This window comes from Ochotona princeps, chromosome 13 (genome assembly GCF_030435755.1).
Source record: "Ochotona princeps isolate mOchPri1 chromosome 13, mOchPri1.hap1, whole genome shotgun sequence".
NCBI lineage: Eukaryota > Metazoa > Chordata > Mammalia > Lagomorpha > Ochotonidae > Ochotona > Ochotona princeps.
This window is the reverse complement of record NC_080844.1, coordinates 15,958,066-15,985,038: the sequence shown is the minus strand read 5'-3', so window position 1 is coordinate 15,985,038 and position 26,973 is coordinate 15,958,066. Positions and strand designations below refer to the sequence as shown.

The 26,973-nt window shown below is 42.5% G+C and overlaps 1 protein-coding gene across 2 annotated transcripts in view; it reads right to left on the bottom strand.

Annotated features, from left to right (window-relative positions):
• The window catches only part of PANK1 (pantothenate kinase 1), a 56,085-nt gene that overhangs the window by 15,905 nt on the left and 13,207 nt on the right, over window positions 1–26,973 (bottom strand). For both annotated transcript variants that reach the window (XM_004583371.3, XM_004583372.3), the window contains exon 2: window positions 10,166–10,518. In XM_004583371.3, coding sequence (XP_004583428.2) covers window positions 10,166–10,518 — 353 coding nt within the window. The remainder of the gene's footprint in view (window positions 1–10,165; window positions 10,519–26,973) is intronic.

The window sequence follows — 26,973 nt, the reverse complement described above, 5'->3', positions numbered from 1 at the left end:
CTCAGCTCCAGCTACTGCAGCTATTTGGGCAGTGAACCAGCAGATGGAAGATTTTTCTATTATTAAATCTTCCTAATTAAAAAACAGATAGTTGACCAGCCACGGGGTAGAAGTATTTTACTGATACATGGAAACAAATATCTTAGATCACACCTGGTGACAAAGTAAGTGTATTCTATGAATGGTTTCAAACCTTTCCTTTTATAGCAGGCAGAACTCAGAGTTGTGATGCAGGCGAAGTTTGCTCCATTGAACACTCTACCAGTATAAAAACTTTTGCACCCAACGCGATGGCCTAGTGGCTAAATCCTTGCTTTGCATACACTGGGATCCCATGAGGCACTGGTTTGTCTCCCAGCTGCCCCACTTCCCATCCAGCTCCCTGCTTGTGGCCTGGGAAAGCAGTAGAGAGAAGATAGGCCAAGGCCTTGAGACCCTTCACCCGTGTGGGAGACCTGGAAGAAACTCCTGGCTCCTAGCTTGAATTGGCTCAGCTCCACTCACTGCAGCCACTCTGGGAGTGAACCAGTGAACAGAAGATCTCTCTATAAATCTGTATTTCTAATAGTAAATAAATAACTATTGGGGCACCTACAAGATCAGAGTGGGACACAGCTCCCGTACTACGTAGTGCTCCCGTACTACGCTACCTTCCACGACATTCCCAGCACCAGTTGCATTCTGCCTTTTTCTCTGGTTCATCCACAGGCACCCTCAGCAGCAAGCTCAAAGACGTACCCATAATCACTGCTTAGTGTAGAGAAAGTATGGGGCCCGGGCCACTTGGAATGCTTACATTCCCTCTCACAGTGCCTGGGATTAAGTCCTTGAATCCTCTACTTCCAATCCAGCTTTCTGCTGATGCGCCTGAGAGATGGCACATCATGGTCCAAGGACTTGGGCTGCTGGCACCCATGAAAGAGATCTGCTTCTGCTTTGGCCTGGCCCTTGTCCTCGCAAGGCATTCGAGGAGAGAATCAGAGAATGGAAGATCTTTCTCTCTCTTTGCCTAGAGGTACTACCTCTAGGATCATGTCAATTAGCAATTTCATCAGCCAGTCTTTTTTTTTTTTTTTTTTTAAAGATTTTATTATTATTGGAAAGACGGATATACAGAGAGGAGGAGAGACGGAGAGGAAGATCTTCCGTTCGATGATTCACTCCCCAAGTGAGCCACAACGGGTGGTGCGTGCCGATCCGAAGCCGGGAACCAGGAACCTCTTCCGGGTCTCCCACGCGGGTGCAGTGTCCCAATGCATTGGGCCATCCTCGAGTGCTTTCCCAGGCCACAAGCAGGGAGCTGGATGGGAAGTGGAGCTGCCGGGATTAGAACCGGCGCCCATATGGGATCCCGGTGCGTTCAAGGCGAGGACTTTAGCCACTAGGCCACGCCGCCAGGCCCCTCATCAGCCAGTCTTGAACTCAAAGGTGAGCCTGCTTAAAAATTAATCCGAGGGTCATCCACAATAGTCACAAACATAGACAGTGACACAGTCCATCAGGCTGGGCATCCTGACTACACCAGGGAGGAGCACCTAGGAAGGCACATCAACAAAGCACAGGCCTCTTCGATGTGAAAGGAAATGTTCTGATTTCACATTTCCGTTCAAATCCGTTTCAAATACAGTGGCAGCAGCACACACACATATCTCCCCTCTGCTTGTCACTAAGGGATGAGTATTTCAGAAGCCTGGGCTGAGCAGAATCTCAGCCTAAACAAAGAGGAATAAAGATACCAGTCACTTTGATAGAACCCTCTTTCTGAAGCACTCGTTATCTGGAAAAAGCACAGGCTCCCCAAAATGTGGGCATGGCTACATGGGTTTTCACATAGGTCTTTCAAAATTCAGAATAAACTGAGAATGAACCCTCAGACCTTAAGTTCATTAGAACTGAATCAACTGCTTTGCAAAACAAGCTTAAAACAAGTTAGGAGTCTGCTGACCAGGAAACATTTTTTTCCCCTCTGGATTCAGTTTTCTTTCTACTGTGCTAATCAAACTCAAATGGCCTAAATGAGATGGTAAGAGAACATACAGGAGCGCCCTTTATAAGATTAAAAGTAACAGAATGATGGGAGTTGTAGCAAAACATTCAACTTGTATATATTTAGAGCTCACCTCTACGGGGCTAGTACTGCAGCATAACAGACTAAGGTTCACATATGGTGGCCATCTGTTCAAATCCTGGTTCCCCACTTACAATCCACCTCTCTGTTAATGCATCTGGGAAAGCAACAGAAGATGGCCTAAATGCTTGGGCTACCTAAACCCACATGGGAGACCCAGAAGAAGCTCTAGGCTCCTGTGTTCAGCTTGGTCCAACTGTGGCCATTGTGGTCATTTGGGGAGTGAACCAGCAAATGGAAGGCTTTCTGCTATGTGACTCTCTCTGAAATTGCTTTCCTAATAAATCAAAAACAAACCCTTAAATATAAACAAACAGGGCCTGGCATGGTAGCCTAGTGCTAAAGTCCTCGCCTTGCATGTTCCAGTATCCCATATTGCCAGTTCTAATCCCGACAGCCCCACTTCCCAACCATCTCCCTGCTTGCAGCCTGAGAAAGCAGTCGAGGATGGTCCAAAGCCTTGGGACCCTGCACCCGTGTGGGAGACCCAGAAGAAGCTCCTGGCTCCTGGCTTTGGATCGGTTCAGTTTCGGCCATTGTGGCCACTTGGGGAGTGAATCATTGGATGGAAGATCTTCCTCTCTGCCTCTCCTCCTCTCTGTATATCTAACTTTGCAATAAATAATAAAAAAATTATAAAATAATTAATATAGTAAAAATATAAGATATAAACATAAAATATTAAAACATATAAAATTAAAATAAACAAAAAACAAACAAATAAAATTCACTTCTGGGGCAAGCATTGTGGCACAATGAATTAAGCTGGCACATGAGACACTTGTGTCGTAAAGGGGAGCACTGGCTCAAATACTGGCGACTCTGCTTCCAGTCCAACTTCCTGCTAATACATCCAGGAAAGCAGCAGATAATGACCCAAGTGCTCGCATCTCTGCCGTCCATGTAGGAAACCCAAACGGTGTTCTAGGCTCCAGACTTTGGACTGGACAACCCCTAGTTGTTACGGGCATTTGGGATGCGAGTTACCCAGAGGAAGTACTCTCTCTTTCCCTCTCTCTGTCAAATCAATAAATAATTTTCAATAAAATAAAGTTCCCTTCCAATCCAATGAAGCCGTGTGCTAAGGGGAGGTCCACGTTGCCAGATGAATTCTAGTTTTCAAGAACCAGAAATCCAAATTTTTACCTGACATGTTTTTGTTTTTAAATGTTAGCAGCTTACTTAAAGGTTATCTTTTACTGTAGGCCAAGGACATAATAAGTCTGTGGCCTAAATCTGACTTCAATATTACCAATTTTATATACAGTCATAGCAGCTTATATGCATCTAAGAAATGCATCATTAGTGATTTTCTTATGCAAATATAATACAATGTCCTTACACAAACTAAACCAGCCGCAGGGACACAAGGCAATATAATCTTATGAGATCAGTATAGTATATGTGGTGTGCCATGGACTGAAACATCACTGTGTTTATCCCTAGGATGAACCTTCCTCAATGACAATTCACAATAACATATCCAACAAACATGTAGATGAGGTTTCAACTAATATGAACATAATCTGTAACCAAGGTGTGCAGGTATATGTTAACTGCCAGTTCCCTGGGAACAAAAGCTCTGATTAACTAATTTCTGTAATATAATCACCCCTGCCATGGCCAATTTCAATCTACCAACATGATGTCATCTAACACACTGAATTATATTTACATAGCATGGTTCGTTCTTTCAGACCAAGAGGAGCCAAATTCAGCTTCCTACTGCTTCAACTCTGCTATATTTTCAGAGAGTATGAGTTCTGACCATTCCCAAATCATTAAATGTAAATCACTCCCCAAGCAAAACTAAAGATAATAAACTGAGGGTTGCCTCAACTGTGTGCAAATAAAGGAAGCCAATTGATAACTGCACACACCCGATTTATAGGACAAAGAAGCTACCATTGTGATCCATTCATACATCCCTGGGGTCAAGAGGTAAGTGATTTATGAATTCTAAGGCTAGCAAGAAGGGGAAGGAAGTGTGGGTATAGTGAGGACCTCAAAATGTAGCTAGTCCTCACCCCTAGAGATTCTAATTGCATTTTCAGCAATATTCTAGATGATGCTGGTGGTCCTAGAACCATACTTTGAAAAACCACTGAGATGGAGGGATGGTGTGCAATATGAGTATCTGTAGCTGAAGAAATAGGAATGTATCCATCACCACAACCCAGAATAGAGGTTTGATGGTCACACTCTCTTTCACACAGATGTTCAAGAGTCACATATTCTCCCTGATAGAACCTGACCTAGTTAACTCTCTGGGTTGTTCTCAAAATTCAAGCAAAATGATCGTGCGAAAACACTTCGGAAACTATGAAATACTGCACGTGTCAGTTTTAATTACTATATCCCATGAGAAATAAAACAATCCAGGCCTTGTTAGCACAAGTTGAAAACATTTGAAAATACCATTTCTAAACTGAAGACTTTTAATTTTTACAGAGAATTCAGTGATTACCTATAATGTTAGAAAATATATGGATCCTAAACACAGATATTCACGATACAACTGCAAGAAGTCTTCTCAATGTGTTTTAGCTCCGTCTGTTAAGAATAACTCAGTAAACAAATACAGTACAAACTACTCCACAAGGTTCCGTACTCATTCTAGTCTCTGAATCTACCCAGAAACTACTTATATCACTCATCTGTAGAGAAACAAGTCACCAAATTGTGTTTCAGAAATGAAAAAAAAACAGATATATCTACAATGCTTCACACTTCAAGGCATATTGGCTTCATATACAAAATTTAAAGAGGCAGAGAAAGTTATCTTACTAAACAAGAACAATCTGCATAGAAAATGGCTGATTCAGAATTACAAATTTCACTCAGATTTCTCAATTTCACTCAAATTTCTTTCTGCCAAAGAGACCCAACAGAGATCTAAGAAATCAATTTCAAATATGTTCAGTAAGTAAGAAATACTAACAAACTTCAAAGGTGATTTTTTTTTCTTTTCCCACCCAGTGATAAAGGGTGCCCACTAATAGGTAGTCAAGGATCAAGCAATGTCCCAAATCAGTCCCTGGATTAATATTGGAAGTCAAGACAATACATGTTCTTGAATGGTCCTCTTAGATTTACAGATTCCACATATCCACAACTATTTTAATCCTTACTGGCAATTATTCTGCATGTCTTTCTCAGTCTGTTCCCTCCGAGTTTGTGGCATAAAGAAGCTCAATTCTTGGGCCAGTGTTGTCATATAGAGGGTTGGGCTGCTTGATGTGCTGGTATTCCATATCAGAGTGCTGGTTGAAGTCTCAGCTGTCTGTTAATGAGCCTGGGAAAGCAGTGGAAGATGACCCAACTATTTGGATAGTTGTCATCCAAAGGAAGACCTAGATGAAGATTCAGGCTCCTGGTTTCACCGTCGTCCACCCTTGGCTATTGTGGTCAGTTGGGGAGTGAACCAAAGGATGGAAAATCTTTCTGTGCCTTTCAAACAAATAAACCTTAAAAAAAAAAAAAGTGGGGGGGGGGTGGCCATGGCTGGCATTGTGGCATAGCATGTTAAGCCTTCACCTGCAATGCCAGAATCCAACATGGGCACTGATTTAAAGCCTTAAATGCTCCGCTTCTAATTAATCTGGCTCCTTGTTAATGTTTCAGGGAAACGGGTGGAAGACGGCCAGGTGCTGGGGGCCCTCAGTCTCCCAGAGAGAACTAGATGACGCTTTGGGCTCCTGGATTAAGCCTGGCACAACTCTGACCATTATTGTCATTTCAGGAGTGAACCAATAGATGGAAGATTCTGTCTCTTTTCCTCCTGACTTTGTAATGCTTTCAAATAAATAAAAACTAAAATCTTAAAAAAAAATTTTTTTAACTTGTCTTAGACCTCACATCAACCAATTATTAGTATATTTGTTCAAAAGGTAGTCTTTGCTCACTCTTTTTAATTATTATTTTTTGAACACTTGTAGGTCATTTAAACTTACAAAAAAATATTCTTATTGGAAAGACAGATTTAAAGAGGGAAGGAGAGACAGAGAGAGTGGTCTTCTATCCTGGTCCACTCGCCAAATGACCTCAATGGCTAGAGCTGAGGCGATCTAAAAGACAGGAACTGAGGCACTTTGCAAACAGGATCCCAAGGCTTTGGTCATCCTCCACTACTTTCCCAGTCCACATGCACAAGACTGGATAGGATGTGCAGCAGCCCCATGAACTGGTCCTCATAGGGGACGCCAATGCTTGCAAATGGAGCATAAGCCAATTAAGCCATCATGTCAGTCCCAGCCATTTTAACTTCTAATATTAGCTGTTATAAACACAAGCTTTGCCAATGTGACATAATCCTAAAATGTTAAAAGAAAGGAGTGAAGACAGAGGAAGAAGTAAGGGAAAGATTGATTAAAAATTAACACAGCTTACTGTTTTAGACTAAGGTTCTCCACTATGTCCCAACTAACAAGGTTAAAGATCAAAATGGATTCACACACACTGACATTTCTTATCACCAGGCAGAAACAATCTGACATTCCTAGAAACAAATATTAGGCAGATATCATACTGCCCAGACAGATCAGATTCAACAGGGATCATGACGACATCGCCTCTTTCTTGGGGCCAGTACCATGACTCAGTTATGGCAGAGCTGCCACATGCAGCACCAGCGTGCCAAACGGGCACTGGTTCTAGTCCTAACTGCTCCACATCTCATCCATTCTTGTGCATGTGGACTAGGAAAGCGGTCAAAGACATCCCAAAGCCTGGGGACCCTGCACCCATGTGGGAGACCTGGAAGAGTCTCTGGGCTCCTGGCTTTGGATTGGCTCAGCTATGGCTGTTGTGACCACTTGGAGAGTGAATCAATGGGTGGAAAATCTTCCTCACTGTCTCTCCTCTTCTCTGTATATCTGCCTTTCCAATAAAAATAAATAAATCTGTTAAAAAAAAAAAAGTCATTAAACTAAATTATTGCAAATTTGTCTTTTGATGGATGGAATGAAGGAACAAAAATAAGACGGGTAAAGAACGAAATCAGCTTTGCTCAAATGAAAGTGTTCTGCACCAAGGTCTGATTTAATACTTGTCTTATGGTTGCTGGCTCTTGTTCATTTTAAATTGGATGATGGATAGTTCATATTATCTAAGGATTTAAGTACACTGACTACATATAAAGGGTATAACTATTATCTATAACCAAGGCTAGCTATTTAGGGATCTGTGGAACACCTTGTACTTTATTCTAATTGCTCAGGGGACTTTGCCCATTTCTATCTGAAAGCTTATGTTACACCAAAAACAGTGACTTTATGACATAAAAAGAATAAGAACTTACAGGTATACATACACATTGCTTTACTGTTTGACAAATGACTTAGCATATACAGAAGTACACTACGATCCTTTATAACTAACCACGAATCTTCAACTTTGTGTGCTGGAAAGTGAGGCAGAGAGCTTGGATTTAGGACACCTGTTCAGTCTGCTCCCATACTTTCCCCCTAGTGCCTGCATGGTTTGTTCTATGACTTGTTTGGGTCCCTGTTTCAATGTTAACCCAAGTGTACAAAGACCCTTCCAACGCTCCTCATTTTCTATGCTTTTCCCTTTCCCCCTCTTTTGTAGCACTTAACACCTTTGATACTTTCTATATTCACTGTTTTATTTGATTATCAGCTATCATCCTCCAGTGGAATCTAAGTTTTGTTTCGCACATAGAAGAAGGAGCAGGATAAGAGGGATCTCTGAGTGACTGAGTGAACCTGTAGGAAAGGGGGGTGAAATCTTTTCATGCCTGTTATGTCTAGAAGGATCCAGGCACATTGCGTCCTGGGAAGAGGATCGTGGTTTTCAATTTTTTCTTCACTTTGGCCCAGACTGAGCATGGAAACCAAAGACAGTCCATGGACTTGTCTTGTATAGATGGATTGGCCAGGCTCTTGGCTCCTGCTCCAGTCTACTCATTGGGCTGGAAGCGCCTACCCTGCCTAGCAGACGCTATGTTCTTGCTCACTTCAGAGCCTTAAGAAACTCACCTATTCAGAGCAAGACATCTTGAGTAATCTCCCAGGACATAGACTAACCTAAAGAGGGAGGAAAGCATCCATGGAGATTGTATGCATCCCCTCTCAAGTGAGTTCACTTCAGGCTTTCTAGTAGAAACAGAGACATAGCGTGTCCTCAGACCCCTGGGGAACTCATGGCACTCCTGGAGAGGAGTGGTCAGCATTTCTGAACCAGCATTGAGCCACAGACATAGCCCTCACTAGGAGACACAATGCTAGTGCTAGAAGCTCTTAATCACTCTCTACGCTTTAGTTTTTTTCATTCAGTAGCACAACAGTGCTTGCTATACCTGCCCATCTCCTGAGGTCGCTTTCACTTCTAACATCCTAAAAGCTCTCCCTCTTCTCACCACCTTACTGCCCCCATTTTCCAGATAATAAAACAAAGGCCCACAAAAAGGACATGTCTTACCTGAAGCCACCCATATATTTAAACAAAGAAACAATGGGCAGAAGGTTAAGACAGAATTTGCAGTGTCTGCATCCTCCATCTGATTACCTGGTTAGAGTCTCAGCTCCACTCCCAATTCCAGTTTGGAGCTCATGCACATCCAGTGGATGGGAGAGTTCTATCTCTCTCTGCCTTTCAAGTTAAACAATAAATAGATTTTAAATGCAGAAACAGGACCAGAGCTTTTCCCAGATGGCCCGATTTTAGTTCCTATGTCCATAGATATCAGTCTCAGTTTCAGGATTCTTGGGTCATTAAGTTCCTTTGGTGGGATAATGACACCATAGGTCCTTTAAGTAAACGGTACATCATACTCTACTGCTGGGTATAGAAATGGGACATGAAAAAAAAGTCAACAATCTGAAAATGATCCATCTCACTTAGAATGTGGCTCCCAGATTCTGCTGCTAGCTCCTACCAAAACTAATTAACTATTATAAATGAGGTAAATGCTGTGCTGTTTTCTGATGACATCAATAAGATTTGCAAGTATAGTTTAAGTACCACACTGATGCATTAATAAAATATTTTACACCAAGACTGGGTTAACATTAGTTCCATGATAAAATGGCAGCGATTTGTACCATAACCTTTGAGAAAATGTTCAAATTTCAGTAAAATGAACCCCAAATCTTTCAACCTTTCCTTCTCCCACATTCACCCTACATTTGTTTACCTAGCTCCCTTTTCTTTCTGAGCTCAATCTACATCTATCATTTATTTCATTTTAGTTTAATTTTATCCTATGAGATGAGGCCAGACAATAGAGAGAGTACTATCTTGACTGCAGAAGATGTGGAAATTGGAAAGGCAGGTCTTAACAGAATGCCAAGAAAACCTTGGGCTCCACATTACCCAGCCCTGTCTTTCCAATCAGGAATGCAGAACTGCTGTATCTGCCACTCAGAATATAGCATTACCCTTCCTACATAGAACCACAGTCCTGACATGGTGCTGAACAAAGGAATTCACCTACAAATAATACCAAAGATAATATTTTTGTGTGTGTGAGAAAAACTTCTGAATGATATCCATAGGGGGAAAAAAAGACACTTATGAGAACAAATGGGTAGACAGGGTGGTTTTAGTAGGATTTGTAGAAGGTCATCGATGGGGCCTCAGTCTACACATCTGTAACTCTAGCTTCATTGCAGACATGCATTGAATTCTTGTACTGCATCCTGTAAATGCATACAATTTAAAGAAAACAAAATAATTTTGAATTTAAACAAAAATGACCCTATGTCATGATTCCATTGTAAGTCTGTAAAAAAAATTCTAACTGAAATGCTTCAAAAGGAGGCTTATGTCATTTTGTCCTTAGTATATGGCACAGCAGAAAACATGATGATGTGCCAGGGACAGCATCTAGATGCCAGGTACATGTTATTCATCAACTGCCAGGGATACCTTATCTCATTCAATCCTCCATGCATCAGCCACATTCCATGGAAGCTACTTTTATTCTCATGTAGATGAGGATACTCAGCCACAGAGGGCAGAGTAGACTGTGGACACAGGAGAGGCTTTCCTGTTTCAAGGGCAAACCCAACTTACCGTTCTAAAGTCCTCTTCAAACTTGAAAGCCCCACCTCCTGTGGCACAGAGGGTGGTGTGGAGGCTGGAGAAGTTCTTCTCACTGCCCATCTGGATGAACCTGTGCATGGCACAGCTGGGAAAGCGGATGAAGTGCAGGTTCCCTTTGCGTCCACACATGGTCAGGTTTTTCAGTTCCAGGTGGACGTCTCGGATTCCAGTTTTGCCATAAGCAGTATTAGAAGTCAAATACTTCCGGATGCTCTTTAGGTTTTCCACTTCCTCTTGCTCCTCTTCAGCCGTGATATCCTTTGGTTCAAAGTAGACCAATTTAACCAGAGTTCCACCGATATCCATGCCAAACCATGGGAATGCTAGTGGACAGAAAGGAAGATGCTAAGGTGTACATATACAAAGAAATGTACACTTACTGAATAATAAGTAGGAAAATGCACATCTCATGTACATGTAAAATTCATTGACTCAAATTCAAATATAGGTGCCTAAATTAAAGATACAGGCAGAAAGGAATTCATAACAGAAATGGTATCCACAGCTCTGCCTGCATGCCACTCAAGTCAGTCGGTCTAAGAACCCAAGTGAGATGACAAGTGAATGCCTGCAGGTGCTTCTCAGGGCTCTCTATCTCCCCAAGCCAAGTGCTAGTCTCATATTTAAAAGCATATATGTTTTAAACACATCATAGTTCCCAAGAGCTTTTTTTGTGAGAAACATATACATCTCTTCCTAGCTAGCTAGCTAGCTAGCTAGCTTCATCTGCTCCAGTCCCAAGGAAACTGCTATGCTGAGAGTCTCAGGAGATGGTGCGCTGGCTTCCGACTCACATGGCACTTTCCTACAGCACTTCTCAATGATTTTTGGAGCTGACTGTAAATCAAGACTTCACTGTAATCTACACAATATTCAAGGAATGAGGAAAGCATACAAATTGCATAACAGAAGCTGATGAGAAGACATGATAGCTCCTATGGTGACAGAAGCCTAAAAAGAACAGCTCAGGTTACATCGGATTTTTTTCTCATTAAGCACATTTTTTCTATCTCCAGTTGCCTGCCTGGGAAATTTCTCAACCTGGCTGTGTGGCTGTGTTGTCAGAAGCACCTGGGAAGGTTTTAACATCTCATTTTCTGGTCTGTTCTACAGATTCTGACTTAACTCAGGCATTGGATGAGGGCAATTGTCTGTTTATTTGAAAGACAGAGAGAGGAGAGAGAGCGCGAGAGACAAAATGCCCCACCTACATTCACTCCACAAATGCCTACAATACCCAGGGCTGAGCTAGGCCACTGCTGGAAGTCACTATCACAATGCAGCTGTCCTATATGGATGGAAGAAACACATTGCTTAAGACATCATTTTGTGCTTCACAGAACTTGCAATGACAGCAGACTGGAATTGGAAGCAGAGTTGGGATTAGAGACCAAGCTTGTGGGTTTTTCAAGCACCGCTGCACTAAATGCCCCCTGCAACAGTATTTCCTTAAAATTAGCAGCGGTTCTCATCTACAGATACAGTAACTGTGAAACCGTGGTGACTGTCCCTGCCCAGGTCTGAAACGCAGAGGCATGCCTCTGGGGCTGTACACATGGAACCATCCTGAGATAAGCGTATCTAAGGCTAAACAAATCTCAATTACGATTATTTATTTTTTAAAAAAAAATAGATTGTTCAGGCCTTATTTAGAGACAGCCTGCAAAGCTCACACTATGCCGTCCAAGGCTCTGCAGTGAATGGGAAGCAGAGCCTAACAGAATTTCAAATGTGTGGGTCTCCATCCTCACTCCCCTCAGCAGAATCCACTGGCAAACCTGGCTCCTGTCCTGGCTTCTGATCGGATGAGCTCTAGCTGTTGCGGCCACATGGGGAATGAATCAGTGGATGGAAAATCTTCCTCTCTGTCTTTTCTCCTCTCTGGTAAATCTGATTTTCCAATAAAAAAATAAATACTTTTTAAAAATTACTGTTTTAGTTTAGGTGGTAACAGGAGTTGTTTTGATTTGCTGTGTTCATGTCTTACCTTTATGAAAAGTGTAATGCTCTTCTATGTCCAATTTAATTTTTCCCAGGTCACCATTCTATATAAAATATATGGTTTCATTTGTCTTCCTTGCATTAAGATCTGCCTAACCCTGAGATTCCCATACACAGTTCAGAGTGAAGATGGAAGAAAAGGGGAAGGAATAATATCTGTGTGTAAAACACTTGGTATCTCTTTTGGTATCTGTAATTGACAAAAAAGGAATATTGGTTCCAGACACAGAACGCTTGCATTCAGGCCTGGTGTGATGCCTCAGTGGCTAAATTCTTGCTTTGTATACACTGGGACCCTGTATGGGTGCTAGTTCATTCCCAAACTGCTCCGCTTCCCAACCAGCTCCCTGATTGTGGCCTGGGAAAGCAGTCAAGGATAACCAAAGCCTTGGGACCCTGCACCTTATGGGAGACCCAGAAGAGTCTCCTGGCTCCTGGCTTTGGATTGGCTTAGCTCCAGCCTTTGCGGCCACTTGGGAAATAAATTAGCAGATTACAGATCTGTCTCTCCGCTCTTGTAAATCTGCCTTTCCATTAAAAATAAATAATCCTGTTAAAAAAAAAAAAAGAATATCTGCATTTACCTTTTACTCTCCTTCCTAAACCATATGTTATCTAAAAATTTTCTTAAGTATTAATTCATAATGTTCACTAGGGGACTTTACTAAAGATTTCTGCAAATCGATATTCAGTAAAAATTACAGTAGGTCATTCTTCTGACTAAGCTCATGCACTGGTTCAACAGACCACTTTAAAAATAAAAATGGAGGGACCAGCATGATAGCTCAGTGTGGCTAATCCTCCACCTGAAAGCACCAGTATCCCATATGGACCACGGTTTGTGTCCTGGCTGCTCTGCTTCCCATCTAGCTCCCTACCTGTGGCCTGGGAAAGTAGTGGAGGATGACCAAAGCCTTGGAATCCTGTAGTAAATAAGAGACTGGGACAAAACTCCTGGCTCCTGGCTTCAGATAAGCTCAGCTCCAGCCATCAAAGCCATGTGGGGAGTGAACTAGCAGATAGAAGGTCTTTCTCTCTGTCTGTCCTCTCTGTAAATATGCCTTTCTAATAAAAGATAATGAATGTTTTTTTAAAAAATAACAATGAGGGGGCTGGCGCTGTGGCCTAGCGGCTAAAGTTCTCACCTTGAACATGCCCGGATCCCATACAGGTACCGGTTCTAATCCCGGCTGCTCCACTTCCCAACCAACTCCCTGCTTGTAGCCTGGGAAAGCAGTTGAGGACGGCCCAAAGCCTTGGGACCCAGCACCTGCATGGGAGACCTGGACAAAGTTCCTGGCTCCTGGCTTTGGCTCAGCACAGCACCGGCCATTGCAGTCACTTGGGGAGTGAATCATCGGACAGAAGATCTTTCTCTCTGTCTCTCCTCCTCTCTATATATCTGACTTTGTAATAAAAATAAATAAATCTTTAAAATAAATAAAAACAAAAATGAACCACTCGTGCAAAAGTAACACGTCACCCAGGTGAAGCTAAGCTGCTTATCTGGCTTTTTGAAAAATTAGGATGAGAGATAGCAACCAAATGGCTCAAATAGGACAGTTTTAATTGGCATGACAGCAAGTTCCCTGTGTCTAATGCTCACACACAAGTAACCTGAAATAACCTGCATTAACTAACCAGCTATTCTTTTCTTGTACTGTCCCCATCATCTCCTTACAAGGAACTCTGATAGGACAGGTCTGCCTTTTGTTGTTTTCTTTCTGCTTTCATCAAACCCTTCTCTATCTATAAAGCCAAACTTGTTTGATCAGCCCATTGCAACACTTACCCAATTTTATAGAATGAAGTGTTGCTTGACTCTACAACTAAAAGTAAAGGCAACAAAGCTCTTCAACTGAATTGCTGTAATCTTGACTTTTTTTTTTTAAGATTTATTCATTTTATTACAGCCAGATATACACAGAGGAGGAGAGACAGAGAGGAAGATCTTCCGTCCGATGATTCACTCCCCAAGTGAGCCACAACAGGCCGATGCGCGCCGATCCGAAGCCGGGAACCTGGAACCTCTTCCGGGTCTCCCACGCGGGTGCAGTGTCCCAATGCATTGGGCCGTCCTCAACTGCTTTCCCAGGCCACAAGCAGGGAGCTGGATGGGAAGTGGAGCTGCCGGGATTAGAACCGGTGTCCATATGGGATCCCGGGGCTTTCAAGGCGAGGACTTTAGCTGCTAGGCCACGCCGCCGGGCCCTGTAATCTTGACTTTAACAAAACCAGCGGACTACCTTTGCTCTTTCAAGCTGCTAAGTTTGGATATTGTTTGTCACTGTAAGGAAACCTAGTCCAGTATGGCTAATAGTGAAGTAAAATACTGCTTTAACCACAGAACGCCAGGCAATGGCTTAGAAGACAGGCAGCAAGGAGTGGAAAGTGGCAAAGAACTGGCTAAAACAATCACATGTGATACCTGTAAAACAGAGCATGCACCTAAAGAATCAACAGATCTAGCCACAGTCTGAAAGTCAAACATACATTAATAGCCTGTGTGGTCTATTTTATTCATGCCTAGTGGCTGCATTTCTTTTCTTTTTTTTTTTTATTAATTATTTTGCATTATGTGACAGTTTCATAGGCTCTGGGAATCCTCCCACCCCTCCCCACGCCCCTCCCCCCGGTGGATTCCTCCACCTTGATGCAGTATTACAGTTCAAATTCAATCAAGATTCTTTCCTTGCAAACATATACCAAGCATAGAGTCCAGCTACTTATTGTCCAGATGGGTTGAACAGTTATTGGGGAGACCATTTCTGGTCCAAAGTTAGAGCTGGTAGAATATCATCCCAGTCAATTAAGAGTCCCAATATAACATCAACAGCAATTTGCAATATTATGGAATTGACATGGTTTTGAGTAACCAGTATGTTAAAAAAAAAAAAAAAAAAAGCAAGTCCTAACCACAACCTATGATTAGCTCATTGACATTTGACATTTCAATTTTAATTTATATACAGGACCGGCTGCTATATACCTTAAAATGGCTATAAGGTACCATTCAGCTGTCTCGTGTCTATTTCATTTTAGTATTTAGCCATTTGTTGTGTTGAAGTATAATTTTGCTGATCTTGGCAGATTTTAGGATAATCTAGACTGGCTTGTAACTCTAACAAGATATTTGTCGACATTTAAGGTGCAGAACACATTTTTTGGGGGGTAGGTGTGCAGGAAAATCCTCAACACCATGGTGAGGAGTAACTAATCTTTGTGTCCCACCCAGCGAGGCATGAGCCAACCCACGCCAGCTCTTTCCTGTCAGATTTCAAGCTCTACTTTCTGTTGTTTGTCTATTTATTTTAGGTTTTTTTTTAGTTTGTATGATTGTTTGTTTGCTGTGAGGGGTTTTTGAAGCGATCCCGATGGTCATTGCGAGGGAGGGCGGGGGTCCAGAGGTGGAGCCAGGCTCGGACCAGAGAAAGCTCTCCTCCCTGGTCCCGAAGGACATTTATTGTTCTTCCGTTTCTGCGGACCGCTCAGGGCTTCTGGTTGTCTTTCTGATGACGTTGGTTTCTGCGCGGTAGTGTTTGAACTTCTTCCATCCCCTGCGGAAGCTCCGGTTGGGGGTGGGTGACCTCAGAGTACTCGGCCTCCGAGGGCATCCAATTCCCTGTGGCCTCCTTGGCAGTTGGGATATAGTCCTTGTTGCTCGTATTAATAGTTTGTGGTGAAGGTCTGGGAGTCTTCATGGTTGGGATCCAAGCTTCCTCCTTACCACCTGCTTAGTGGCTGCATTTCAAGAAATAATAACACCAGGGGAAAAACCGGCAAAAAAATAGATGAGTTTGGAAAATAACCGACAGATTTACAAACAAAAAGCAAAGGGAATAAAGTCCACACAGTTGGACTTTCAAGGTTTAAAAAGCCAACTACTCTTACTCAATAGGTAAAAATTAAAAATTGAGAGGGGCTGGAGCAGTGGTATCGTATGATCATACGGTAATCATCTGCTCCGCTTCTGACCCAGCTTCCTCCTGACAGCCTGGGAAGGCAGCAGAGGATGCCCCAAGTCACTGAGCCCCCGGACCCATGTGGAAGACCAGAAGCAGCTCCTGGCTCTCTGCTTCTGACGAGCAGTTCTGGATGCTGTGGTCATCTGGGAAATGAACCAGTGAATGGAAGATCTGTCTCTTCCTCTCTCTGCGACTTTGCCTTCGCAATAAAAAGAAAAATTCTTTTTAAAGATTAAGAACTGAGAAGACCTTGAAATTAAAAAAAAAAGTCAATTAGCACTCAGCACCAAGTGTTTAGTACTTTCATTCTCAAATAAATACAATGGCTACCACATCCAGTGTTAACACTCTAACGGATAAGATCTCTTCAAGGGTGCAGTTAAGCTTGTGACTTCTCAGTCTATGCTTTCAGCTTTTCAGAAGAAGAGCTCAGGGAAGAAGAAAGTAAAGTTGTGGCTCTTTCAACAAAGCCAGTTCAAGGTATCATCTATTGGATCTATTAAAAGACACATTGAGGGCCCAGTGCAGTGGCCTAGCAGCTGAAGTCCTCACCTTGAACGCCCCAGGATCCCATATGGGCGCCGGTTCTAATCCCGGCTGCTCCAATTCCCAACCAGCTCTCTGCTTGTGGCCTGGGAAGGCAGTCGAGGATGGCCCAAAGCCTTGGGACTCTGCACCCGCATGGGAGACCTGGAAGAGCTCCTGGCTCCTGGCTTCAGACTGGGGCAGCACCAGCCATTGCAGTCACTTGGGCAGTGAATCATCGGACAGAAGATCTTCCTCTCTGTCTCTCCTCCTCTCTGTATATCTGATTTTCCAATAAAAATAAATACATCTTTTTAAAAAAGACACATTGAAGCAAAACTATAAATGCAGTAAATATATTGCCCAAATGGGAAGGGGGAGCAGGGAAAGGAGGACTTGACTAATGGCACATAAAAAACTGTCTGGAATGAAATATTTTCTTTTAAGAAAAGCTGGACAGCCCAGGAACCCAAGCGCCTGCACCCTTCATGGCTGGCAAAATTGTTCAAGACCTAAAAGAATTCCCAGCCTCTATAGCAGAAAGCAGCTAAGAGAGCTCCCAGACCCCAAGGGGAACACACTCTGCAGTGTTCCTGTTAGATGCAGCAAAGGACAAAAAACCACAACAATTGTATGAAGCAATCTCAACGGTCTAGGTGTTCTGTTCCAGAATCCGGCAACATTTCATTCCATTAAAACAGAACAGAGGATCCAATCAGCATAGCAGAGGAGTTTGGTTTAACAAAAAGAAGAATCTTTAAAAAGGGAGAAAAAAAGAATACATAGTGGATTGGTCATTTCAGAGTTAGAGACACAGAGCAACAAGGGAGAAAAAAAAAACTGACTGGTTAACTTCAGATGAGTTCACTTTCAGCTATTTGTTTTGTGTGTCTAAAGGTTAACAAGAGGGAATTTCATTCTCTTGCCCCAAGCAACTGGCCTGTTTGGGAAATCTGGATGTTATCTGTCTAATCCTGATATTTAGGAAGGTCAGACAAACAGCTTCATTTCAGCCTGGGGATGTGCAGGTGAGTGGCCCCACTGGGTATTTCACCTAGTTTGGTCTGGTGGAGGAACTTAGTCCAAAACAATGGGCTCTTGTCATTTACAATCAACAGATAGAATGAAGGAGAGAACTAGAAAAGGAGTGAGTCTGCCTTGGCAGTGAAGTCCAAGTGCCTACCCATGCCCCATTCACCGCCTTTACAAATGGCAGCTTACGCTGGGTTGTCTGATCTTTGCTTCACCATGAATGAGCCTATGCAATGTGGGACAGGGGCGGTGAAGAACAGATAACTTGTCCTTTTTGATCCAAAAGTCAAGAGGAATCTCTTCTGGAGTTCAACCAGATGTGACTTTGTCTCATCTCCTAAAGCAAAGCTTAATTTAGACATTATCTGAGTCCACTGGAAGAAAGCATGCATGTGTTTCACTTGCAAGAGGGAGACTGAGTCAAAAAAATAAATTAGGATAGTCATGAGCACACCTGGCCAAATATTTGGGATCTCTTCCTTCCAGGCCCAAGGGGTCAGACTCTAACTCCTGGCTGCTTTTTGACTGAGCTGGGCAATGATCTGATCAAGCCAGTTCATTATGAAAAGAAAGTTTATACATTTCCTGGTAAGAGAACTTTCTGCCTCTATGATATCCTTCAGACCTTTTTTCTATTATCAAAACCAGGAAAATTTAAGATAATGCCTGCTTTACTGTCTGGTTCTCAGAGAAAACTTATCAGCAGGAGTTAACACCTAGCCTCCCTCAACAGACTTGTCCTGTGACATGTAAACCTTTGCTGAGATTTGAGTTGCTACTGTAGGATAAACTTGTATCTCCATGGAACCTTGTGCCTCCATGGAACTCTTTCCCTGGTTTTGCCTGATACAGACTCCCATTTCCACAGATAAGCATATGGCAGTGAAGTATTAATAAAAAAAAGTATAGGAGGGAGCGAGAGGGGTGGGGAGCCTGAATCCACAGTTCAACTGGTTAATCCTACCCCTCACCCTCCAACCTGCCTCCTCAAGCACCAGGATCTCCTACCGGCATCTGTTCCTATCCAAGCTGTTCTACTTCCATCCAGCTGCTTACTTGTGACCTGGGAAAGCCATCAAGGACAGCCCAAAGCCTTGGGCACCTGCACCCACATAGGAGACCTGGACGGAGCTCCTGACTTCTGGCTCCTGGCTTCAGATCAGTTTGGCTCCAGCTGTTGTGGTCATTTGGAGAGTGAACCAGCAGATGGAAGATCTTTCTGTCTGTCTCTCCTTCTTTCTGTGGATCTGCCTTTCTGATAAAAATTAATAAATCTTCGGGCCCGGTGGCGTGGCCTAGCTGCTAAAGTCCTCACCTTCAACGCGCCTGAATCCCATACAGGTACCAGTTCTAATCTCGGCTGCTCCACTTCCCAGCCAGCTCCCTGCTTGTGGCCTGGAAAAGCAGTCAAGGATGGCCCAAGACTTTGGGACCCTGCACCCATGTGGGAGACCTGGAAGAGGTTCCTGGTTCCCGGCTTCGGATCGGCACAGCACCGGCCGTTGCGGCTCACTTGGGGAGTGAATCATCGGACGCAAGATCTTCCTCTGTCTCTCCTCCTTTCTGTATATCTGACTTTGTAATAAAAATAAATAAATCTTTTTAAAAAATCAATAAATCTTCATATATATTTATAGAAAATATGCAGGTTCTGTTATACTTATTTCTGTCTAGAAATTCTAAAAGCCAACCAAGATTGCCAGTCTGAAAATCATCAAAATGAAGAAAACTCCCAAGTACATTGACAAAAGTGTTTTTTTTTTAAAAAAAGTTTTAATTTTTAAAAAGCTTGGTTCTTTAAGACCTTTTTCAGGATTCCAGCTTAGTTTCTGAGGGACATTTATGTTTTCTGCAGAAAATTTCAAGGAAACACTGAATTCCAAATAGCATAATTTAGCAAAAATAAGGGGATAAAAATAAAACATAAAAAGGATTTCTTATCAGTTCCCATATATATATATATATATATATATATATATATATATATATTTAAGTCAAGGTAGCCTGACCTGAGAGAATATTGACTTCCATTTGATTTCACAGTGCCCAGAAATAAGTGTCAACATCTGAATTTCCCTACAACAGTCACAGAGTTTTAAGAAATGCTCCTGGCAAAGCCCAGTGTTCTTGGCCAGCAGGTTCCTGGACACTACTATTGATCTGTGAGCATTAACTGCTCAAGATCAGCACCTATCGGCACTGCTGTATCAGCAACCACCTGGCACTATGGACAGGAACACTTCCCAAGGGAAGCTTCTCCCAGGAGTCCATGTGCTGGAATTGGTTGTAATAATTGTGAACCAGGAGTCATGGGATGGAAATTCCTTTCTTCTTGATTTGTTTATTTTTAAGTGAAATAATGGTTGAGAACAATGATTGAGAATGATATGATCAAAGGACCAAGATTTTTAAAGCACTTCAAAAACAGGCTCAGGGGCTTAAGTCCTCACCTTGCATGTGTTGGAATCCCACATGGGCATTGATTGATATCCTAGCTGCTCCACTTCCCTTCCAGTTCCCTGTTTGTGGTCTGGGAAAACAATAAAGGATGGTCCAAAGCCTTGGGACCCTACACCCATGTGGGAAACCTGAAAGAAGCTCCTGGCTCCTGGTTTCAGATCTGCTTAGCTCTGGCCCTTGTGGCCACTTAGGGAATGAACCAGTGGATGGAAGATCTTTCTCTCTGTCTCTCCTTCTCTCTGTATATCTGCCTTCCCAATCAAAAATATTTAACCCTGGGTACTGGGACATGTGTAAAGTCATGAGTGGTTTTCCCATGTTTCTCCCCTTCCCCCAAGAACAACAAGAAGAAATAAAAGCCCATTTTTCCCTAAACTTCGATCCTTCCCACCCTGATCAACCATGAAATGATTATTTTGAAAATAAATGAAAGCAGTAAAAAAAGTTTAAATAAATACTCTAAAAAATAACAAAAATATTCTTATTTAGTGTCTTAATGTCGCTAAGAATTATTAACGAATTAATAAATTAATTTATTGCTATATGTTCTATGCTTTCATATGATTAGCAATTACATAAAATAATTATTAATGAATTAATAAAGAATTAATGGCGGGCCCGGCGGCGTGGCCTAGTGGCTAAAGTCCTCGCCTTGAAGTAGCCGGGATCCCCATATGGGCGTCAGTTCTAATCCCGGCAGCTCCACTTCCCATCCAGCTCCCTGCTTGTGGCCTGGGAAGGCAGTCGAGGACGGCCCAAGGCTTTGGGACCCTGCACCCGCGTGGAAGACCCGGAAGAGGTTCCTGGTACCCGGCATCGGATCGGCGCAGCATCGGCCCGTTGCGGCTCACTTGGGGAGTGAATCATCGGACGGAGGATCTTCCTCTCTGTCTCTCCTCCTCTCTGTATATCCGGCTTTCCAATAATAATAAAATCTTTTAAAAAAAAAAAGAATTAATGGCAATTAAGACAGCCTCACTAATGTCTTAATAACACTAAAACTGTATAAAATCCTCTACAAATGAAACAACAAAACTTAGAAACCTTTTCTAACTTAGTTTCAAATGTGCAATAGAATTATATTTGTTTAAAAATTTCCTATCTGGGAGGATTAGCCTTCATAATGTGTTAATTCTCTTGAGAGTATAAAGTAATTCTTTGCTAATACATTCAGGGGAACATTTAACTCTAAGAGCCAGAACAAACTATGGAGAGTCCAGCATCCTGTTTACAGATAACTGAGACATAAAAAGATCACAGAACTGCCCCAGGTCAGTCAATGCGGCCGCCAGAGGCCATTTTCAGTCTCAGGAGCAAATCAGTTCTCCATTTTGAGGTCTGAGCTTGCCAATCATTTGCAACTCAAAGAGTTCAAAAAACAAAACCAAAACAAAACAAAAGTTTGTGGGGTAACTTTTACTTGAGCTTTTACTATTCTGTAAATCCAGATACATTAACCTGTACTAAATTTCTATCTAGTTCTCACATTCTATTACCCCATATACACGTAAAGGCCTCCAAAACCACATTTTTAGGGGGTGGGGGTTAAAGATTTATTTTTATTTTTCCTGGAAGACAGAAAGAGCAACAGAGAGAAAGATCCTCCACTTGCTGATTTCACTCCCAAGGAGATTTGCTCTTGCAGTGTCCAAAATGGCCAGAGCTAAATCGATCCTAAACCAGAAGCCAGCAACTTCCTCTGGGTCTCCCCATGTAAACGCAGGGACCCAAATACTTAGGCCATCCTCTGCTGCTTTCCCAGGCCACAAGCAGGAAGCTGGATGGGAAGTGGAGCAGGTGGGATATGAACTGGTGCCCATATAGAATGCTGATGCTGAAAGGTAGAGAATTAGCCTGTTGAGCCATGGTGTCGGCCCCCAAATCAAACTTTAAATAGCATAAGAGTTGAAAAGCCTAAGAACTATTTAAGGATCTTAAATGAAGTGGTAAATGCAAAAGTTAATGAAAGGATTTCTGCAACACTGTGAAGAAACCTGTAATTACTGCACATGGGTCAATCTGTAAAAGATGAAATGCTCTCTGTAAAGGAACGAGAATCATGGTTTCTTCAAAATTAATGCAGATCAATTTCCTTAGTATGAACTTTCGTTACATAAAAATCCCCAAGCTTGGCAAGGGGAGAAGAACTCACACACTAACAGCAGGAATGTTCACTGGTATAGCTTTTCCACAGGGTTATTTGAACATACATACGAAAAAGCTCAAGATCCTACCCTCCTTGATACATTGTTTCAACTGTATCCAAAAGAAATAATCATGCACGTGCCCAAATCCTGAGCTTAAAAAAGAAAACTGAAGTCACTTATTTATAATAATAAGAAAACTATTCATTGTCCAGCAACAGCGACCTTATTAAAAGAAGCAATTATCCATTAACACAAAGGGACAACACATTACTGAATCATGCTGTGAGTCAGTATTCTTGGGGTGACAAGAATGGTCACCTTGAGAATCAAGATGGCAGAAAAGGAGAAATATTAGCCAGAGTGAGGAAGAGAGGGCACATTCCAAGAAATAGCAGAGGACAGAACAAAAGCAGAAGTGTACCTGGAGACTGAGAGACACAGGAAAGCAGCGAAAACAACAGTGTGGCAGTGCAGTCACGGATACTCCAGCAGCATAGATTAGTAGACTGGATTACAAAACAAAACCCATCTATTTGCTCCCTACAGAAGATACTTTTCCTTTTTTTTTTTAAAGATTTATTTATTTTTATTACAAAGTCAGATATACAGAGAGGAGAGAAGAGATAGAAAGGAAGATCTTCCTTCCGATGATTCACTCCCCAAGTGACCGCAACAGCCAGTGCTGTGCCAATCTGGAGCCAGGAGTCAGGAAATTCCTCCAGGTCTCCCCCGCGGGTGCAGGATCCCAAAGCATTGGGCTGTCCTCACCTGCTTTCCCAGGCCACAAGCAGGGAGCTGGATGGGAAGTGGAGCTGCCGGGATTAGAACTGGCACCCATATGGGATCCCGGGGCATTCAAGGCGAGGACTTTTAGCCACTAGGCCACGGCGCCGGGCCCAAGAAGAAAGTTTTTTGAAGAGATGAAACTAACAACAACAAAAAAATCAAAATCGGTGGGATAGTTTCCACTGATCTTTGTTGGTGAAAAGTATCTCCTGTAGGCAACAAATAGATGCGGGTTTTTTTGTAATCCAGTCTGCTGATCTTTGTTGGTGAAAAGTATCTCCTGGGCCTGGCGCTGTGGTCTAGTGGCTGAGGTCCTCGCCTTGAATGCCCCGGGATCCCATATGGGAAGAGGTTCCTGATTCCTGGCTTCAGATCGGCACGCACCAGCTGTTGCAGTCACTTGGGGAGTGAATCATCGGATGGAAGATCTTCCTCTCTGTCTCTCCTCCTCTCTGTATATCTGACTTTGTAATAAAATAAATAAATCTTTAAAAAAAAAACCTTTCTTCTGATCAAATTATTCAGTGACTCATCGATCATACAGTAGCATCATTTTCTTCAAGAAGGTTCTTGATTTTCTTTTTCAATTCTTCAGTGACACATTAGTCATTCAGTAGCATGTTATTTAACTTCATGGTGTTGTTAATTTCTTTTTTTCTTCCTGTTGTTGATTTTGTTTTGTGGCTTTTCATGAAAGGGGATGTATAGTAACTGTGTAATGGAGACTATCATATCCAAAGGTGAGGATACAATGCCGTATGCATCTCTACTTCAAAAATGGACTCCCAATGAAACTGTTTACTGTATCTTGACAATAGGATACTGGACTCTCTGCCATTGTCCATGCCCACAATGATGGACATATGACTGTGTATGAAGAACTATACTATAGTTAGGATATAGGGGAACTCACTGAGGGGGGAGAGAAATGGGGAAATAAGGGACATCCCAGAGCCTATGGAACTGTATCATAAAATGATAACAATAATAAAAAGGAATGGTCACCTTAATAATTGAAAAGGGTAGTGACCGTCATGGTGCCTTGTAATGCATACACTACATATGGCTATCATTTTGTCTCAGAATGTAAAAGTTGCTTGCACAGAGGAAAATAAGACCAGAAACTTCATGCCAAAATGTTACCATCTGTTGTCTCTGAATGGTGGACTTGGATGATTTATTTTATTCTCCGGCTTTCTGACACTTGCAATTTTTACACTCAACACATCTAGACTTCATAATCAGCTATTTTGAAATTCTCCCTTAGGAACATCTCAGTAAAGAAGCAAGACAAAAAGACATTGTTTTGACTTTGTTTCAGTGGGCAAATAGCATTTCTGCAGTCTATTCATAGAAAATGGTATGCCTTCATTCCCTAACTCAATAGTTCCTTCTCTTACATAAGACTCTACTATCTAAGTATCAAGCCTGTTATAAAAATCAATTTGACACAAACTATCAAGAACAGCAGGGAAGGCCTGAGAGTCAAGAACAAGTTGGCTCATCTAGTTGGGACACTTGATGCTGCATGTACCTACAGGTAGCAACTCAGGATGGGAAGGGGTCTGAGACTCACCCAATTTCAGTCCATTGTTTGTTGTGATATCAAAATACTTAAACTTAGATAATGGTGAACAGAATAAAGTCTGTTTTGGCTAATGCTTCTGTAAACAGGCCAGTGAAAGAGCACTGTCATAATCTGCTGGATTTCTGGTGAGGGCATCATACTGCGACGTACAGCAGGGAAGCAGGAAGGAGCAGAAGGCACACGCAGAAACAACAGCGGTGAGAGAGAGGACAAGACAACTGGTCAAACGGTTTTTATAGCAGTCTGTTCCTCCCAGAGCTGATCCATTGCTCTGAGCCCTAACAGTGACACTCAAGGACATTAACGCATTCAGCAGGTCATCTTCCTAAAGTTGATGAACTACCAAAAGTTGATGAACTTCCTAAAGTTCGTAACTCCTAAGACCACCATATTGGAAATTTCAATAGGATTTTTGGGAGGGGCAATGCATATCCAAGCCACAGCATACACTTAACCGACTGTCAGCGCAAAAGCCCATAGTTTAAAATTTGGCACTTTCCAACACATGTAAGATGGCAGAAACATGTGTATGGACCCCACAGCGCCATGTGATCAACCTCTTTCTCCTGACACAGTTGCAGATTCCTATCAGCCTTCCCTTGCTCACTCAGACAACGATGAGGACAGAAATCCTGGTCATATTCTCACAGACAAGAGCGAGAAAGAAAATGGCAAGGATTCCTTGTAGAACCTCTGAGATGAGTTCACTTTTCATATCAGCCATGTTGATTTCACCATTTTTGCCAGATGATCTGTGTGGCACACTCAGAACAGTCCCTGAGACACTCTGATTTCTTTCTAAATGAGAAGACATATGAAGTATTTTGGTTCAAGAAAAGGTAGTGAAAAAAATATGAATACATTTGTCTTTACATTAAAACAGCCAGAAATGCCAAATTCAGCCTCTTTACATTTTCTTCCACCTTCAATCTCAGGACAGAACCGACCAGACCGTCTCTACCTGGCAGAACCACAGGCAGCCTTGCATGGGCAAAAGAACTATGTACTGAGAGGCGTGGTGGCTGCAGAGGTGAACATATCCGTAGCTTGGATTTGGACAGCAGAAATCAGGGACAAAACCTAGCTGCAGAAGGGAAGAGGCAAAAATGTCAGATTCACCAGGTTGGAAAACATATGGCCTGCAACTCCTCTTCAAATGCCTGTGCAATTTAGTGCATGTAGATTCTTTCTCCCGTGTTCTGAAGCCAGCAGAAATCAGAGTAGAAAAAGCAATTTTACTCCAGCAACCATCTTCAGGTGACTTGTGGTTATACTCTGTACGTGTCTCTGCTTTGAGTCTTAAGGAAAACAAACAGGAGGCAGTAGAAATTTGTTTCCCTTTCAGTCATGTTCTCAGGCTGCCCAGAAGAGGTGGGAGGAGAACATAATTACAGCAGGCATCACTGCTGAAGCTCAGCAAGGAGCTGCCAATTCTGAGCAATCCTGCCCAACCCAGAGCAACAGATGACCAACCTTCCATTAGGTCCTCAGTTTTCATCACACCACTTTATACATCAGAAATATGAGTGCAGGAACAGCGCACGTGTGCGCTTGCGCGCACACACACACACACACTAGCAGTAACTGGGCTAAAAGGAAGATTCCATATGTGCACACATGCCCAGGGACATGACTACCGTGCACCTGTGTGACTGTCTCCAACATGATCATTTGTTCCAGCAACCAGAGCCAATCAGAGTCTATCCAGGAACAGCTCCTCCACTCTCCTAATGCATTGAGGCTCAAGACAGCAATGGCAATCTCATTACCTGCTTAAACAAATCCCAGTCGAAAGCACCAAGAGGTTTAGCTTTCTGTCTTGATAAGCCACCAGAGCATGCTTGCTTACTCTGGGGATGCTACTGATAATTTAATTCCAGGGAGTAGATTACTTAGAGATCGGCATTACTAGGTAGCACCATCAGAGCAAAAACAAATCTACCAGAAATGAGTTTTGTTTATTTATTTCAGCCTTCACTGTGAAAATCTGGGAAATATTTAAAAGTTAACAGGGTGCAGAGTGAGGAAAACTTACCTACTACTCACATAGCAATTGAAGCTAAAATAAAGACAAGGTTTCAAATGCCCACCTCAAGACAATTTGACATCAACTCCAGATTTATTCCTCAGTGAAAGACAGCAGTTAGCACTGAATTTTTTGTCCATGCATTAAGCCTGACCATGTATTAAGAACAATCAGAAAGGAGTGAAAACCCTCGTGTGAGTGAAAACCACATTGTCACAGATCCAGACACTACATCATTAGAGCAACCA